Raw genomic sequence first — 18,197 nt, forward strand, 5'->3', positions numbered from 1 at the left:
AAACCTTTGATCGTAATCATGTATTAAAATAGAAATTCTGACCTTTTAATCAGCTGATTTCAAGCATTTCTACTACTATTGAACAACAGTTTGGTTATGAAACACTCTACACTTGTTGCACATTGGATTTCCCTTAATAATATAAATCAATTTCCTATTCCAGGTTTGAAGAGGCACCAACCCCATCCTACAAACAGATACCTGCCCTGCTATTACTTCCTATAATTCAGGAAAGTTATCTATTTCGAGAGTATCTTCACAATTTACCATCCTGGGTTTGCCAATTATTTCCCAGGTCCGGCTGTGGGACGTCTTCCAATAATATCACTTCATGCCAATGCCCAGCACCAATCTTCCCACTCCTATCCCACCTCATAGCCTCCTTAGACTCATAAACCAGACATAGATTTTTGTAATATGTATTTTATTCAGCAAATATTGCAGTGGTGTCACATGGGGTGATAAACTGTGGCATATTGGTGAATGATCACTAGACCCTCCCTCCCACCAGTAGAGTCCATTTTAATAGCACTCGTGAGGTAACCATATATTAACCATAATGAGCTGTTTAAGGCTAAGGATTTTTTTTTAAATTTTGGCTCAGTTTATTCTTTGCATAATACAGTGCCTTGAAAAAGTATTCAACCCCCACCATAACTAGTTTCACATCTTAATTTCTCATTTTCTAAAATTTATAAAATATTGAAATAGGTTTTTAAATCTAATCTGCAAAACATTCTGCAACGTCAAATCAAAAGAAAAAATCCAAAATCTGTCAACAATTTACTAAAAATTAAAAAAAAAATTGTAAGGCTGAAAAAGTATTCATTCCCTTTATAATTACTACACTAACATTTTTCAGGTGCAAAACTGTGTATTACCTTAACAACTCACCCTATTTTTTGATGTAGAAAATTGATGGATCACCTGAACAAATACTCCCCTCTCTCTGTAAGGTCCAACTGGATGGTAGATTTTCAACGGACCAAACCAAAATGAAGCTGAAAGAGCATTCAATGCCAGTCAGGGAAAGGATAATAGAGAAGTACATATCTGGGGAAGGACACAGGACTATCTCAAAAGCAGTGAACATATCTCGGAGCTCATTGCAATCCATTGTAAAACAGTGGAAACAAAGAAACCACAGCCACGTTGCCTAAGTCAAGCCACCCCTCTAAACTCAGTCGTCAGAGAAGACTTGTACTTCTATGAGAGTTTACTGTGGCGCCAACAGTAACTCTGCATGAACTGCTGAAATTAGTGGCTGCAACTGGAGATAAAGTTCATGGCTCCACAGTCTCTAAGGAGTTGTACAAAAAGATATTTATGGAAGAGTGGCAAGGAAGAAGCCCTGGCTAAAAATGCATATCCTTGTCTATCAAGAGATTGCAAAGCAACTCTTAGAAGATACTGTAAAGAAGTGGAAAAAGATCCTATGGTTGAATGAGATGAGAGTGGAACTTTTGGCCCCAACAAGAGACAGTACACGTAGTGTGCATCTAATACTGCACATTAGCCAGGTAACACCATCCCTACTGCAAAGTATGGCAGAGGTGACATCATACTATGGGGATGCAGGGACTGAAACTCTGGATGGGATTGATGGGAAGGTGGATGCTGCTAAATATAGAGGGATCCTGTATAAAAACTGCTAGTCTCTGCCAGAAACCTCAAACTGGGGAGGAAGCTCATCTTTTAGCAGGACAACAACCAAAAGCATGCTGCTAAAGCAACCAGGGAGTGGCTTCAAATGAAGCAAATTGATGTCCTTGAGTGGCCCAGTCAGTGTCCCGACCTTAACCCGATCAAATATCTCTGGCAAGGCCACAGGATTGCTTTCCATCACTGCTCCCCAACTAACCTGGCACAGCTCGAGCAATTTTGTAAGGAGGAATGGGCGAATCTTGCTTCATCTCGTTGTGCAAACCGAATAGAGACTTATCCAAAATGACCACTGACTGTAATAGCTGCAAGAGGTGATTCAACTAAGTACTGAATAAAGGGGAATGAATACTTTTGAACTGCTGACATTTCACACTTTGAATTTTTAGTTTTTCATGCTTTTCAATTTCCCCTATTTTTGTGGGGGGAGGCCCTACAGTAAAAAAAAACATTTGATTCACAAATTCTCGGTTAAATTGATCATTATCCCTGGTTGTAATACTCATTGATGTGAACAAAGTGTTGGAGACTGAATACTTTTACAAGGCACTGTACATCTTTAGACTTTCTCAAAAGCGCCCCTCCAACAGATCGAGATAACCTCTCTTGGTCACGTGTGGTGAATCACAATTCAGTGAAGTCTTCTTCCATGCATCTTGCTTCGCAGTTGTGTCGTGATTGTTCTTCCGGTGTTCCTTAGTTTCCCGCACTGTGGAGGCACATTGTTAACTTGCATGCAGTTTCTTCTATTGCACAAAGGAAAAGACGGGAAGTCTGGAGTCTCTCACGGGAAAACCCATTCTGCCTGAGGCCATTTAAGCTATCACACCCATGCATCTTTAGCTGTCGGGCATCCCTCCGCCTCATGAGGCCTCGTTCATTCGCTCTCTTGTTCCTTCTTTAGCACCGAGTGTGAGGTCTTCTCGACCGTCTTGGTGGACACTATCGTCTCCTGGACGACCTCTTCCACCTCCTCAACCGTCTGGGTCACCGTCACAGATTTCGTTATTTCTTTGATGTGTTTCGTAGACCCGTCGCTTTCATCCATGATTTTATGGATAGTCTTTGTTCCTGTCTTCATCTGGAGAATTTCCGTGTCAAAAGCGTCACCCTTAGCAGGGCTTTTGTCAACACCATTGGAAATGATGTGTGTTTCTTCCTCCTTGACATCTGAATCTCCTGCTTTCTCCTCCGGTTCACCATTGACAACGGTGGCCTCATCCTTGACCTTCACTTCCTCTTTCTTCTCTTCCACTTCTACTTTTTCATCTTCCTTCTGTGGCTTCTCCTCCTTCGGCGATAGCTTCTCTTCCTTTGGTGATAATTTCTCTTCCTTCGGCGATAGCTTCTCTTCCTTTGGTGATAATTTCTCTTCCTTCGGCGATAGCTTCTCTTCCTTTGGCGATAGTTTCTCTTCCTTCAGTGAAAGTTTCTCTTCCTTCGGAGATAGTTTTTCTTCCTTCGGGGATAGTTTCTCTTCTGCAGCCTTCTTGGTCTTCTCGATAGCTACCTCCTCTTTTGCTTTTTCCTCCTCTTTCTTTGAGTCATCCCGACTTCCGTTAACAACATCTGCGGTGCTTTCTTTGTCGGACTCACCGCCGGCCTCTACTTCCTTCTTTTCTTCCTCTTTCTCCTCCTCCTTATCTTCCTCCTTAGCCTCATCCTTTGCTGGAAGAGCCTTTGATTCCTCCAGCTTCACACTTTCCACCTTTTCCTCCACAGCCTCACTCTCTTCTGTTTCAGCTTCACCCTCTGCCTCGCCCTCTTCTGCTTCCTCTTCTCCCTTCTCTTCAGCCTTTTCCTTCTTTTCTTCTTCTTCCTCCTGCTCGCCTTCTTCTTTTTCCGCCACTTCTGCCTCCTTCTCCTCGCCCTCTCCTTCCGGCTCTGCCTGAACCTCAGCCTTTACCGTGGCAACAACGACCTCTTCTACCACCTCCTCGGCTTCTCCCTCTTCCTCTGGAGTCTTTTGAGCTGCAGCTTCTTCCACCGCCTCGGCCAAGTCAAGGTCCTCCATCTCCATTTTCTCGTCCTCCACTTTCGTCTCTTCGATGATCTCTTCCACGAATTTATGCTGGACTTTCAGTTTCGGAGTTTCTTTCGCCTTCTGCACTTTCATCGGGGGTGTGGGTGTGGACGGGGATCTGTAGGGGATGGATGGGCCAGTAACACTTCCAGAGAACGTGTACCTCGATTCCTCGCCTTCCAGAAGCTTTCTGCAGAGAGAACGAGAGAGAGAGAGAGAGAGAGAGAGAGAGAGAGAGGTTGAATGTGGGTAGCATGGGTGTGGGAACACACCGGGTTAACGAGGCATCTTCCCCAGTGAGCATCAAAAACTATCCTAACTCAAGAGCGCCGCCTGTAGAACTAACCTGTTCAGTGTGAAATTCGACGAAAGCCAAAGGATTTAGTACAGACATTTCGGCAGAGCCCTGCATGTTTGCTACGGTGACAGCAGTGTTGGCATTTTAGAAAGGTCCGGGTTTGAGACCGGAACGAGTGATGTAATCCGGGACAAAGATGGGAGTGAGGAGACATAGAGATCGCGCAGGAGAAATAGGAAATATATTATTAAGGTAGCATTTGCTGAGTTAAATCGATTCGGCGAATGCTTTTTTTGGATTTGTCGTTGGCCTTCCCGATCACTTGTACGATTTGAAATATGTCCGTGTTTAGTTTTTTTTAATACGTTCCACACCTTCCCACGACAATTTCGCCACAACCCAGATCTCAAAAGATCATAAATGTAAAAAGATATATTTTGCCACACTCGTACTGAGGCGGAAATTCTAACAGGGAGTCAAACCAGACCGCGCTGGAATTTCATTGGATCATTTTCGATGTAAAGGGGTGGGGTTTGATCCAAAGGATGCATCCAGGAGATTTTCACGCGGGTGGGGAAATGGTAGGAGGGGGAAGTTTGAGAATATTACCCTCACATCAGGAAATAAACTGTTGCCCCTCTCTTGCGATGTGCGCAAGGGTGACATTAACTCGACCCTTTTCTTATTAGCTTCGGCTTTGCTCGGCCGACACACCCGCCCTTTGTGTTGAAAAGACTAACGGCTCTTGCACTGCGAACGAGGGCGCCCTCCGCAACTGCGACTAAAGGAATGATACCTTAAAGATTCAGGTCTTATTCCTTATTAAATGACACGTCTTTTAACCCCTTCCCACCCCGGGACCTCTTTAGCGTCTGCAAACGCCCCTTTGTGACCTCCGTACCTGTAGGCAGCGATCTCAATGTCGAGAGCCATTTTAACATTCAACAGATCCTGATATTCCCTCAAGTGACGCGCCATTTCCCATTTCGTACCTCGGAGCTCGTTCTCTAGTTGCTGGACAGTTTCCTGGATGTGACAGACAACAACACAAGCACACACAAGGGTCAAGTCAGTGGGCTGAAAGCGAATGGAGACAGGACCTTCGAGCCCAGCATTGGCTCGCGGCAAACTGATGGAGGAGTTGTAAAAAGTTCGTCAATATAAAGGGGTATGTTAAACGTGGGAGAGGACAGGAAGACTTTTAACCCTCCGTAAAAGTGGGACCGCGGAGAAGAATGGCTGCCCAGGGTTTGGACATTTAAATATCATCTCCCCCCCCTCCCCCCACCCAAACACACGCAAAAGAGAACAGTTAATTCAAATACGAATTATCCCGAAAAGAGAAAATGAATGAAGATAGTATTCATTGACATGCGTATCCAATGACTGTTGAAGGACAGTTGCTGCCTGGCTGGATTGGATACCGAACAGGTCTCTGGATTCCGGTTGCTTACAATGTTCCGCACTGGTGCGGTTTCCTACCTGGTAGTTTGACACGTCTGCGTTGTGGCGGTCCTCTATGTCACTGAGTTGTCTCTCCAGGGACTCCTTGGTACTCCTCACCGACTCCAACTCGATGCTCTTGGACTGAAGTTGGCGTCGGTACTCGCCGATCTCTTCCCGGGCCGTCCGGATGGCGTCCTTGTTCATTTCGGCTGCCTCGTTGAGCTTAACGTAGCGGCACTTGAACCATTCCTCGGCCTGCTGCATGTTCTTGGCCGAGTGGCCCTCGAGCTGCGAGCGGATCTCCTTCAGAGCCGAGGTGATGTCGGTCTTGAGGAAGTCCTTCTTCTCCACTGTGACCTGGGAGGCTTGGATCTGGGCGAAGAGATCAGCCACCTCTTCCTCGTGGTTACTGCGGAGGAAAGCCACCTCGTCCTGGAGAGACTGCGCCTTCTTCTCCATCTCCACTTTCATCAGCCCTGCGTCGTCCGTCTCCTTCTTCAGCGCACGGATGGCGGCTTCGGTCTCGTCCCTCAGGCGCGCCTCCTCGTCAAAGCGGTCTTTGAGGCGTTGCAAGTCATCGTCCAAGTGCGCGGCGTCTAGTTGGATCTGGGCTTTTTCATGGTTCATCTGCTCGATGAGGGACCTCAGTTCCCTGATCTCCTGGTCGTACACATCGCCCAGCTGCCCGTGGGACACCTGCTTCTGGCGGTGAGCTTGAATCTCGGATTCCAGCTCCTTGTTCTGCTGCTCCAAGTAATGCACCTTTTCGATGTAGCCGGCGAACCGGTCGTTGAGACCTTGAAGCAGTTCCTTCTCATTGCTGCGAATGGCTTTGTAATCTCCGTTCAGGGCGCTGCTCTGGCTGAAGTCAATGCTGTCGGAAGAGCTGTAAGCCCGGGGAGCGTGGACGCTGGCTATACGCCGGTAAGAGGAGGCGGAGGAAGACGCCGCCGGGTTCGGGCTCAGCCGGGACCAAGACTGCGATCGGAAGCCGCTGGACGGGGAGGCACTGGCTCGGCTGCTGAAGCTCCTGGTTTCCACTCTCCGATAGGAGGAAGGGTTACCGACCGTCTCCAGGATGTAGCTCATCTTGAGAAGAGGCTGCGAGAGATGTTCACAGTGAGGACTTGGTGTGGTGATGCTTCCCTTTATATACCCGCGGCATAATCGCTAACGAGGCAAGAATGGTCCGCCTTGGCTCCCCATTGATCGGGGGGAGTGTACAGCCGTCTTTACCTCCCCTGATGAACCGTCCACGTGTTTTGGGCGGGTGCCAAATGAAACCGGCAGCTCTCTGCCGTTCGCCCGCCCGGCTGTAAAATCTCCAATAAGCTCGAATTAATCAGGGTGTAAAATTAATTTTAAAACATCCCCAGTCACCCGGACCGACCTCCCGCAGCAGGAGACGGGGCTGTCGATATTTTATTCTATTTAAGGTAAGCAATATAAATGAAACCCCCAGATCATTAAAAGCCATACAGTGTGCACAGGTTGAACCCTGTAAACAACCCCTAATGTAGCTAAGAGAGACTAAACGTACCGGACAGTGCAAAGGATTTTATATCATTTATAATATTTGATGTGCTACCGGGGTGATGAAGAAGTTGGGCCTTATTCTGCGTCGTCTGTTCTGATTTAAAAGATACACGAGCCGACTCTGACTGTTTGGAGTAAATATTATACATTTATGATATAAAAGGGACCGGAAGTTGAGATGTCCGCAATTGTTTGTTAGACAGTGTTAGACCATTGTTTGTTAGGCTTCCAGCGTTTTATTACTGGGTGACAGGGCATCTTTGCCTGTGGCATATGAAGGGTGGGGTCATGGGACGAGTTTTATTGAAAAGTCAGGGGACAACAGTCTCCCGACTGGGATTTACTCCCCACTCTTGTTTTATACTTCCCCTCCTCCAAAAATATAATGTAAAGAGTTGCAAGCATTCGTGGCGAGCCAGGCACCGGCCCTTCTTCATGTCTCCTGGTGAGAGCGCAGAGTCCGGGTGTGAGATGGGAGATGAGCTGGCAGGCTCGGGTTGCGAAGTGTGTGTGTGTGTGTGTGTGTGTGTGTGTGTGTGTGGCTTCAGACCTCAGAAGCAAGGGTGGGCACTATTGTGATCACATCTCACCCCTGTACTCAACCCCCACACCCCGCCTCCACATCTCTTTCTTCATGGTTTAGTGCGGTAACCGCACTTTTCTCTTTCATCAGATTCAGTGACTCAGACATATTACGTTCGGACTGAAGGGGATACAGGCTGATTTAGGGCCATTGTCACCTCTCCCAGTGTCACTCTCTGTGTTTCCTCTTCATCCGCCCTTGTCTGCGACATGTGCGAGATGGAGATAATTCACCAAAGATTCTGTTGTCCTTTCCTGCCTTGTTTCTCGGGTCGCTTGACTGCATATGGCTGGGTGTGGTGACGGGGAAGATAGCATGTTGCAATGCAGGGGGGAAGGGAGGGGACAACACGCCTCACCGCAAATGCACACAGTATACGCACATCCACCTACCCCCCCCCCCACACACACACCCACCCACTCTTCTACACACATCCGCATACAACCCCCTCACACACAGCGCCTCCGCTTACATCGACCCACTGTTATATGCACATCCGCACATCCCCACATACGCAGACACCCCACACGCAAACTCCTAACACCCACTGACACTTAACACACATCTGCACACCCACTACACACAGCCCTCTCCCCACACCCACTCTCGCAAACACGAACTTTGCCATACGGATAAACTCTCTCGCACACATACACAGTCACACAGTACTCTCTCTCTCTCTTTCTCTTTCACTCTCTCTCTCTCTCTCACACAGATTGCAGTCAAACTCCCTTGTCTTTAGCAACCTAGAACAGTGGGACAGAGAGGCAGAAAGCAACCCCCATCGACAAAAGAACTGAATGCAGTGCACCTGCGGCTGCTTACAAGAAAAGTCTGCAGGTCCATGCAGGGCACAGGAGACAGTCAGACTCGATGGGAAGAGTCCGCGCAGTGCGCTTGATTCCCAGGATAGGGGGATGGTAACGTGAAGGGGGACCGAGTCAAGCTGAGTTTTAACAGAATGTCGGGTGACTTTTGGAAAGGTGGACGGATTCAGACTCTGTATCTATTGATGCCAGAGGACTGGAACTGGATGTACGGCAGAGGCATCGGGAAGAGTTCCTCCATTCAGAAGGGCACGAATCGTTGTGATTTCTTAACTCAGAGGATTGGGGATGCTTGAGACATTGACCTTAATGAAAGGCAGAGCGGACTGGAAGGGTTATTTGAACAATTCCTGCTTCTGCTTCTTCCCATGATAAGAACTGATAAGCCCTGGCTTGTCCTGTTGTTATTTTTGCTGCTGCAGCATTTCACTTTCCTCGCACTTCAGGCATTTGCATAGTAGCTAGCAGGGATCTGATCATAAAATGCTCATTTGAGGGATCGTTTCTTCAACAGGAGAAAGACTGGCTAAATCGTAAAATCTACAGTGAAAAGAATGTCTTTCCTCCTTTATAGTAAACTCCTATCAAAGGGTGCAGAGATGCTTATCAGAAAAAAAAAAACACAATCCAATCTAGTTTCCAGACTGGGATATAAACAAGCTTTAATCTCACCTTGAAGTCACAAAATGTTGTCCGCCCATTACACCTGGGTCAGATTGAAAGCTTTTCTGACTGTGAGGTTGTATGAATTTTGTTGAAGGCTGAGTTACATGAAAAGAAGGACGGTTCTGATCTACAGGAATCTCACCCGGTTTCAGCATCCTATCCTCTCAGGGCTACCGTCTGTTCTTTCTTTCCCTCATATTTATCCAGCACCGCTTGAAAGCGTTGCAGAGATGTATATTGCAGGAATGTAATGATATATGTAGCAAAGTTGCAAGAATGTACAGTCAAGAGATGCAGGAGTGCAGTGATGAGTGTTATAAGGTTGTAGGATGTACAGTATAGGTATTCAGGGACATATGGTGCAGGGATATATTATGTAGGGATCAGGGATGAATTGTGTCAGGGTGCTGGGATGGCATAAGACTGCTGAGATGTGTGTTGCAGGGCTGCAGTGATGAACATTGCAAGAATGCAATTATGCATGTTGTACAGTTGCAGGGATGTACGGTACAAGGGTGCAGGAATGCAGCGCTGTATATTACAGGGCTGTATGGTTGCATGGCATGATGCGGAGAGATGGGTGAGGCAGGGATGGAGGGATTCTGGTGCATACATGCAAAAATATACAGTGAAACTTACTGGAATTTTGAAATTTTGATTGACAATGCTTTGATCCCTCTTTGCCTAAATGAAGAACATTTTAAGATTACAGCAGCAACCTACTGCTCTCCCTCCCCCAAAGTCGAACTCCACGATCTCAACAAAAGCTATTATACTTCAACAAAAAGTGCAAATAAACAGGAAGAATAGAAAACAGAAACAACAAATGTAGCTGTAATTGGGGATAGTATAGTCAGGGGAATAGACGCTACTCTCAGTGGCAAAGATTAAGATGCCAAAGGTTATGTTGCCTGGCTTCTGGCCATCTCATCTGAGATGTAGAGGAACTTGGAGCAGGAGGGGAAAGATCCAGTTGTCATGGTCAATGTGGGTATCAACGACATAAGGAGGAAGTAAATGGTTCTGCTGAGGGAATTTGAGCACCGCGAGACTAAATTAAAATGCAAAAACAAAAAACGAATAATCTCTGGATTGTTACTTAAGCCACAAGGAAATTGGCAGAGGATTAATTAGATCAGAGAGTTAGATGCGTGGCTCAAAGATTGGTCGTAGCAGTATTGTGAGCAGTTTTTTAGGCCCCATTTCTAATAAAGAAAGTGCAAGCATTGCAGAGGGTCCAGAAGAGGTTCATGAGAATGATTCTTGGAATGAGGAGCTTTTGATGGCTTTGGGCCTGTTATCACTGGATTTTAGAAGAATAAGGGGAGATTTCATTGAAACATACTGAATATCAAAAGGTCTGGATAGAGTAGACATGGACAGGATATTTCCAAAAGTGGAAGAGTCTAGGAGTAGAGAGCATAGCCTCAATGCTCTTTTAGAACAGAGATGGGGAGGAATTTCTTTAGCTAGTGATTATGAATCTGTTGAATGCTTTGGCACTGTCAGCTGTGAGAGTCAAATCATTCAGTATATTTAAAGAGGACATTGATAGGTTTTTGATTAGTAAGGACATCAAAGGTTATGAGGAGAAGGCAGGAGAATGGGGTTGAGATGGAGAATAAATCAGTCAGGATCGAATAGTGCAGCAGGCTCAATGGACCAAATGCCCTAATACCGCTCAATTTCTTACTGTCTTGTGAACTGTTCTGACTGATGAACCTTCCCTCTGGCAATCCATTGTGATTGGATTTCTCTGTTGCCTTCAGTGGTGCAAAAGGTTCATTATCTGTGCATGACTTGTGCAGATGAACACAAGCTGTATTGTGTTCAACTGCAGACTGCTGCAACATTCATGGACTTGCGGACTTGGACTGTATATATATTTTCTTTGTGTGACCATATTTTACTGCTATCTTATATGTGCAATATGTCCCATGTGCTGTGTATGGCTGTTGGTACTGTGTTTTTCACTTTGGCCCTGGAGTAACGCTGTTTCATTTGGCTGCACTCATGGGTATTCATGTATGTGTGAATGACAATTAAACTTGAATGTAATCCTGAATTTGAATTTGATGTGGCAATGCATTATGCCATTTGCCATCAGAGGAATGCTCTGTTCAGTTCATTCTATCCAGGACTGCCAAGAACGGATAATTCCACTTAATCCCTTTTCCCAGTTCTTAGTTGTCTTGCGTGCTGAGGGGTTTTGCTTGTGCTAGCTTTCAAATCTATCCACTGAAAATAAATCCCTCAATTTCCCTCTAACCTTCTGCTCAATTAATTTAAATCTTCCTGTTTTCATACACAGTCTATTCTGTTCTTCCTCTCTTCACCTTATATATCACAATAACATATCTTCAGTTTCCTTTATCTCAGAAAAAGAGAAAACAATGGTTTAGCCATTCTCTTCAGAGTTCAGGCTAATGCTTTTGGTATCCACTGGGTGGTGAGCTATATCAAACTTTAACTCTTGTGTGACCATTAGACACCTCCAGTTGTGTGGTTTTTGAAGGGTAGGTCAATTACTACTAGCAGAAAAATATAATAGTCAATTTACTCGTGGACCAGCCAACAGTCAATGGAATTAGTGACATTTTGAGGGGTTAATATTGGTCCAGGTCGACTGGGAGCCCCTCCTATGTTCCTTTAAATGGTGCCAAGAGATCTAAAGCAGCAGGCAGGGTCTCAGCTGAAAGACAGTACATCTGACATTGGATAATTTCCTCAGTAATGCAGTGGAAATATCAACAAGATTGTCCCCTGAGACATTAAACTGTAGCCCCACCTGCCCTCACAGACTGGTGTAAGAGATCCAATGCTTCTGTTTCAAAAGAGGGCAAAGGAGTTCATCCCGAAAACAAGTCTCCCAGACAAGATAATTAAAACTGATTATCTGACCATTTTCATATTACTATGCTAGCTCCTGGTGTCCTAGTTACAGAACAAAGCATTTCATCCATTAATTTTCATTGTAACCTATTCTAACTTTATTCTCATCACCTCCTCCCAAGTTCGGCTACCTGCCTACACACTAGGGGCAATTTAGAGTGGGTAGATGGCTAATTAACCGACCTAGCCGGGTAACTTTGGGATGTGGGAAGAAAGAAGTGGATCAAATGGAATTCCAGGCGGTACACATTCTGCATTAGGGATCAGAATGGCATTGTTCTTCCCTGTCGGGCACCGGGCGACATTGTTTTCTGCCGTTTCCCGATTCTGTTCCCTTTACGAGGCCGAGTTGCGACCGGATGGAAAGCCGGGGCCGTTCGCCTCGAAGCCCGGTGCTGATGTCTCTGCACCAGCGGCCGGCAGAATGGAAGTGGTTTTCCACTGTCACATGTACCGAGGAGCAGAATGGAAAGCTTATTTTGCGTACCGTTCGTTCAGGCCAATTCATTACTGCACCGAGGCGGCACAAGGTAAAATAAAGCAGGATAAAATGCGAAAGCTAAAATGTGCAGACTGTAAGGCGCAATATCATAATGAGACCGTGCTAGGGAATCATTCAATAGTCTTATTACAAGGGGCTAGAATCTGTCCCGAACCACGAGCTCAGACCGCTGGCATTGTGTGCCAGCAACTCTCTCAGCTTGTTATTGTGATGCAGCCAGTTTGACATATCACGGAAACAGCTACCGAAGTGTAAGTCCATTATTCTGTCTTGTGGTCAGATTCGGAAATCATGAAGCTATGGTTTCTAATCGAGTAGGAGAGATAGCAAGGAGCCTTAGCTGGCAGGTGTGTCCTTGCATACTAATGCCTGGCTGACAAGCAGCAAGGTGAAAAATGGATGAGAATATGACACTGTGAGTAATTTTTCAGCGAGCTACCCGTCCAAGTACTGGATACAACTGCGGAAAGGGAGAATACTGTCATCAAACCATTCTATATGCCCAAATCATTGACATTAGCTTCAACGTATTTTGGCTTGTATTTGCTATTAACTATAATTTTAATTTTAAGTTAACTATAATTGCACTATCAAATTACAGGTACAGATGTGACAATTGTCTTGGACCTGTGATCATCCACAACATATCAGGTTAAATTAATATAATGTGCTTGCTGGTTTAATTTACAACTAAATGACAATCTTTTCAATGGACAGGAGGATATTCACATTAATATGTTATTGTATCTGTAGAACAGTGACATTGCACCAACTGTTCTCTATTGCGGTAGCCTGTTTGCTTTGCATGTAGCCTGCCTGGCAGATTGTGTGGATCTTTTGATAATAAATAACTCTATAAAATTCTAATATGCTTATAACTGCAATAAAATACCTTGCATTTAATATTCTTTTTATGAGCTAAAGATCTTGGCAACAAATAAAGTAGATTTTGAGTTATTGGAATATGGGGAGGGGCAGCTGACAATTCATGCAAGATCCACTGAGACTCAATCTGTGTTAGTGACACTGGAGATAAGGGACAAATCTGAGTGCAAATACTGGGAGGTCTGCTTTTCACAACATGTGAAGGGACCTTTCACACACCATTAGAGGGGAAGCAGGAGCTCTGCTTAATAGCAGCACCCAGAATCATAAAGACATACAGCATGGAAACAGGTCCTTTGACCCAACTCATCCATAGAGCAAAACTTCCATCTAAGCCAGTCCCATTTCCCTTATCATTGCAGGAAAGTCAGAGATTAGTTCTACTTTCACTGGCCAATTTATTAGTTACCTCCTTTACCTAATGAAGTGTCCACTGAGTTTATGTTCATGGGCTTCTGCTGCTGTAGCCCATCCACTTCAGGGTTTGATGTACTGTGCATTTGGAGATGCTCTTCTGCATACCACCATTGAAATACATAGTCATTTGAGTTACTGTCACTTTCTTGTCAGCTTGAACAATTCTGGCCAATCTCTTCTGACCCCTGCAGAACTGCCATTCACTGGCTGTTATTTTTTCTTGCACAATTCTCTATAAACTCCAGAAACTACTGTACATGAAAATCCCAGGAGAAGAGCAATTTCTGAGATACTCAAACCACCTCGTCTGGCACCATCAGTTATTCCACTGTCAAAGTCACTTAAGTCGTATTTTTTCCCCTGTCTGATGTTTGGTCTAAACAACAACGGAACATTTTGACAATGTCTGCATGCTTTTATGCATTGAGTTGCTGCCACATGATTGACTGATTAGATACTTGCATTCATTAGCAGGTGTACAGGTGTATCTAAGAGGTGGCCACTGAGTTTTTAACTACCATGGGTAGGTTTTAAACCCATACCATTTTGATCTGCTGAGGTGCATGTCTCTGAGCTAAAGTGGGCATCTTTTCCAAATCTGTGCACAGTTCTCAGTAGTACCACTATTCTCTTGTCATCAAATCCAACTCTTTCACTGGTCAGACATCTGGGTTGTTTATGTCCCTGCTGTCATATTTTATCCCAAGATGAGTTTTGGGACTCTTATATTTTCTCTAACAACAAGACCAATTACTGTGACTCACCACCCTCCATCATATTGCCCAGCTCCAACCCTAGCTCTCTGCGTTCAGCTGAAGTTCTCATCTTTGCATTTTCTATTTGCAGCTAGTTAATGCTCTTCCGTCTGGATTCTCACCTTTCAAGGTCCATTAGCCTCAGCTCAGACAAAGCTCAGCAGCTGAGATTCTAAGATGCATTAACACTCAGCAACCTTATAACTGCTTTGGATCCCTGTCCAACAATTCATTTTCCTGTACTCTAATGCCTGGTCTTGCCCCTCCCTCACAGTGGGAGCTCCTCTTCACTGTCAACCAATGGAGGACTCTGTGCTCCTTTACATCCAACTTCTGTGTGTTCCTCATTTCCTTCACTCCATCACTCTCACCACTTCATTTCTCTCAGCCTGTGGTTTTAGAATTCAGTGTCTACATTTTCCATTTTCCTACCCATCTTTCCCCCCTTTAAGAAACTTATTAGGAATTTTGAGCAACTTTTTAATCTTTCCAATCCTAATACAATCTTTATCCCAGTATCAATAATTGTTAATGTCTTTGAGACATTTTATCATATTAGAGTCATAGGATTGTAGAATAGCCTACTGCTGGGGTTATACACTAAGGAAGCAGCCCCTTCAGACCACTGAGTCCATATTGACCTTCAAATATCCATTTATGTTGATCTTGCTTCATTCGCTCACTTCTCCATCAGCTATCCCCAGATTCCGCCACTCACCTACACATTAGAGGCAATTTAGAGTGGCTAATTACCCTATCAAACTGCATGTCTCTGAGATATGGGAGGAAAGGTAGAGCAATAGACAATGGGTGCAGGAGTAGGCCATTCAGCCCTTTGAGCCGGCACTGTCATTCACTGTGATCATGGCTGATCATCCACAATCAGTACCCTGTTCCTGCCTTGTCCCCATATCCCTTGACTCCGCTATCTTTAAGAGCTCTATCTAACTCTTTCTTGAAAGCATCCAGAGAATTGACCTCCACTGCCTTCTGAGGCAGAGCATTCCATAGATCCACAACTCTCTGGGTGAAAAGTTTTTCCTCAACTCTGTTCTAAATGGCCTACCCCTTATTCTTAAGCTGTGGCCTCTGGTTCTAGACTCCCCCAACATTGGGAACATGTTTCCTGCCTCTAGCGTGTCCAATCCCTTAATAATCTTATATGTTTCAATCAGATCCCCTCTCATCCTGCAGTGGATGTAGTGTATATGGATTTCAGTAAGGCATTTGATAAGGCTCCCCATGCAAGGCTCCTTCAGAAACTAAGGAAGCATGGGATCCAAGGAGACCTTGCTTTGTGGATCCAGAATTGGCTTGCCCACTGAAGGCAAAGGGTAGTGGTAGATGGTTTGTATTCTGCATGGAGGTCGGTAACCAATAGTGTTCTGCAGGGATCTGTTCTGGGATTCCTCCTCTTTGTGATTTTTATAAATTACCTGGATGAAGAAGTAGAAGCGTAGGTTAGTAAGTTTGCTGATGACACAAAGGTTGTGGGTGTCATGGATAGTCTGGAGGGTTGGCAAAGGTTACAGCGGGACATTGATAGGATGTAGAACTAGGTTGAGAAGTGGCAGAGTTCAACCCAGATAAGTGTGAAGTTCATGGTAGGTCAAATTTGAAGACAGAATATAGTATTAAAGGTACAACTCTTAGCAGTGTGGAGGGTCAGAGAGATATTGCGGTCCGTATCCATAGGGCACTCAAAGCTGCTGCACAGGTTGACAGTGTTGTTAAGAAGATGTATGGGGCTGAATTCAATAGCCTTGAGGTAATATTACAGCTATATAAGACCTTGTTCAGACCCCACTGTGTTCATTTCTGGTTATCTCACTACAGGAAGGATGTGGATACTATATAGACAGTGCAGAGGAGATTTACAAGGATGTCGCCTGGACTGGAGAACATGCCTTATGAGAATAGATTGAATGAACTTGGCCTTTTCTCCTTGGAGTGATGGAGGATGAAAGGTGACCTGATGGAAGTGCATAAGATGATGAGAGTCATTACTTGTGTGGATAGCCGGAGGCTTTTTCCCAGGGCTGAGGCTAATACGAGGAGTGTAGTTTTAAGGTGCTTGGAAGTAGATACAGAGGGTCAGGGGTAAGGTTTTCACACAGAGAGTGGTGGGTGTGTGGAATGGGCTGCTGGTGACAGCGGTGGAGGTAGATACGATAGAGTCTTTTAAGAGGCTCTTAGGTACATGGAGCTTAGAAAATAGAGGGCTATATGGTAGGGTAACTTTAGACAGTTTCTAGAGTAGGTTACATGGCGTCAACATTGTGGGCCGAAGGGCCTGTAATGCGCTGTAGAAATCAGAGCACCCAGATGGAAGCCAGCATGGTTACAGGGAGAATGTGAAAACTCTGCACAGACAACACTGGATTAAACCCATGAGGCTGGAGCTGTGAGGCACAGGTTCTATTGGCTGTGCCACAACGCTGCCTTGGGCATTTTATCTGAGCAAGCTGCTGTAATACAATTTGAATATTCCTTTATTAGTCCGATATTAAGCAGGGCAATGCCTAATTTGTGAGCTGTGGTGGGAGATATCATCTGCCTTTGCTTGATCTTGTAACAAGGCTTCTACACCCCAGGTCAAAGATCTATGATGAAATCAGATGAATAGTTTTGCTTTATTCTAGTGTACAGACATAGGAAAGATCAACTTGTTCTAATCTCTGTTATTAAATACACCCATTAGAGAGAGCAATTGGGAAAAAATATTAGGAGTAAAGAGATTTTATTAACTCTTAATGATGCCTGGGAAATGGAGTTTCTTTTTGTTATTTTTCTACTGTGCTTGATGGGGACATAGTACAGCACAGAGACAGGCCTATCAACCGTGCTTACTGTAGTTGGCTATATGTTAATCCCATGTGGGCACAATAGGCCTGTGTCCCCCTATACCTTTCCTGTCCAAGTACATATTCAACCACCTTTTAAGCTTTGTGCTAATATATATTTGCCTCCAACACCTCCTCTAGCAGCTCATTCCAGATTTTCACCACTTGCCCCTCAGCTCCCCTTCTTACCTTCTTACTTTATGCATGTGCCCTCTATTCTAGGCTCCCTGCTCCTGGGGAAATGACTTTGACAATTTATTTACATGTGCCCTACATAGTTTTATACACCTATGGAGCCATCTCTCAGCCTTCTACATTGCAGGGAAAATAAACCCAGCCTATCCAATCTCTCCTTTTAACTACAGCCTTTCATTCCAGTAAATTATTCTTCATCCTCTCTATTGCTACCACCACCGCCATCATCATCAATACGTGCCGTGTTTTATGACGTGGGCGATCATGGTCTCATGACCATGTTTGTTCTTGGCAACTTTTACTACAGAAGTGGTTTGCCATTATCACCTCCTGCGCAGTGTCTTTACAAGACGAGTGACCCCAGGCATTATCAATACTCTTCAGAGATTGTCTGCCTGGCATCAGTGGTCGCATAACCAGGACTTGTGATATGCACCAGCTGCTCATATGACCATCCACTACCTGCTCCCATGGCTTCATGTGACCCTGATTGGGGTTCGAAGCAGGTGCTCCACCTTGCTCAAAGACGACCTGCAGGCTAGCGGAGGGAAGGCGTGCCTTACACCTCCCTGGGTAGAGATGTAACTTTACCTCTCCACCCTGCCAGCCATTGCTACCGCATTGTTCATTTAGCTTGATGACTAGACTGCAGTATGATTGATCCATC

The 18,197-nt window shown here is 45.0% G+C and overlaps 1 protein-coding gene and 1 long non-coding RNA gene across 2 annotated transcripts in view; one reads left to right on the forward strand and one right to left on the reverse strand.

The window, feature by feature from the left end:
• Positions 1-407: 407 nt before the first annotated feature.
• On the reverse strand, positions 408-6,518 carry LOC140734541 (neurofilament medium polypeptide-like). Its single transcript, XM_073058661.1, has 3 exons — positions 5,466-6,518; positions 4,885-5,009; positions 408-3,875 (listed from the first exon to the last, which is right to left on the reverse strand). The coding sequence occupies exons 1-3, from the start codon at positions 6,516-6,518 to the stop codon at positions 2,540-2,542; spliced, it is 2,514 nt and encodes an 837-aa protein (XP_072914762.1). The 3' UTR covers positions 408-2,539.
• A 29-nt stretch (positions 6,519-6,547) lies between these two features.
• The window catches only part of LOC140734546 (uncharacterized), a 49,893-nt gene continuing 38,243 nt past the window's right edge, over positions 6,548-18,197 (forward strand). Inside the window, exon 1 of the long non-coding RNA XR_012100559.1 lies at positions 6,548-6,865. This is a non-coding gene — a long non-coding RNA (uncharacterized lncRNA). The remainder of the gene's footprint in view (positions 6,866-18,197) is intronic.

The sequence above is a fragment of the Hemitrygon akajei genome, chromosome 1 (assembly GCF_048418815.1).
Source record: "Hemitrygon akajei chromosome 1, sHemAka1.3, whole genome shotgun sequence".
NCBI classification, from domain to species: Eukaryota; Metazoa; Chordata; class Chondrichthyes; order Myliobatiformes; family Dasyatidae; genus Hemitrygon; species Hemitrygon akajei.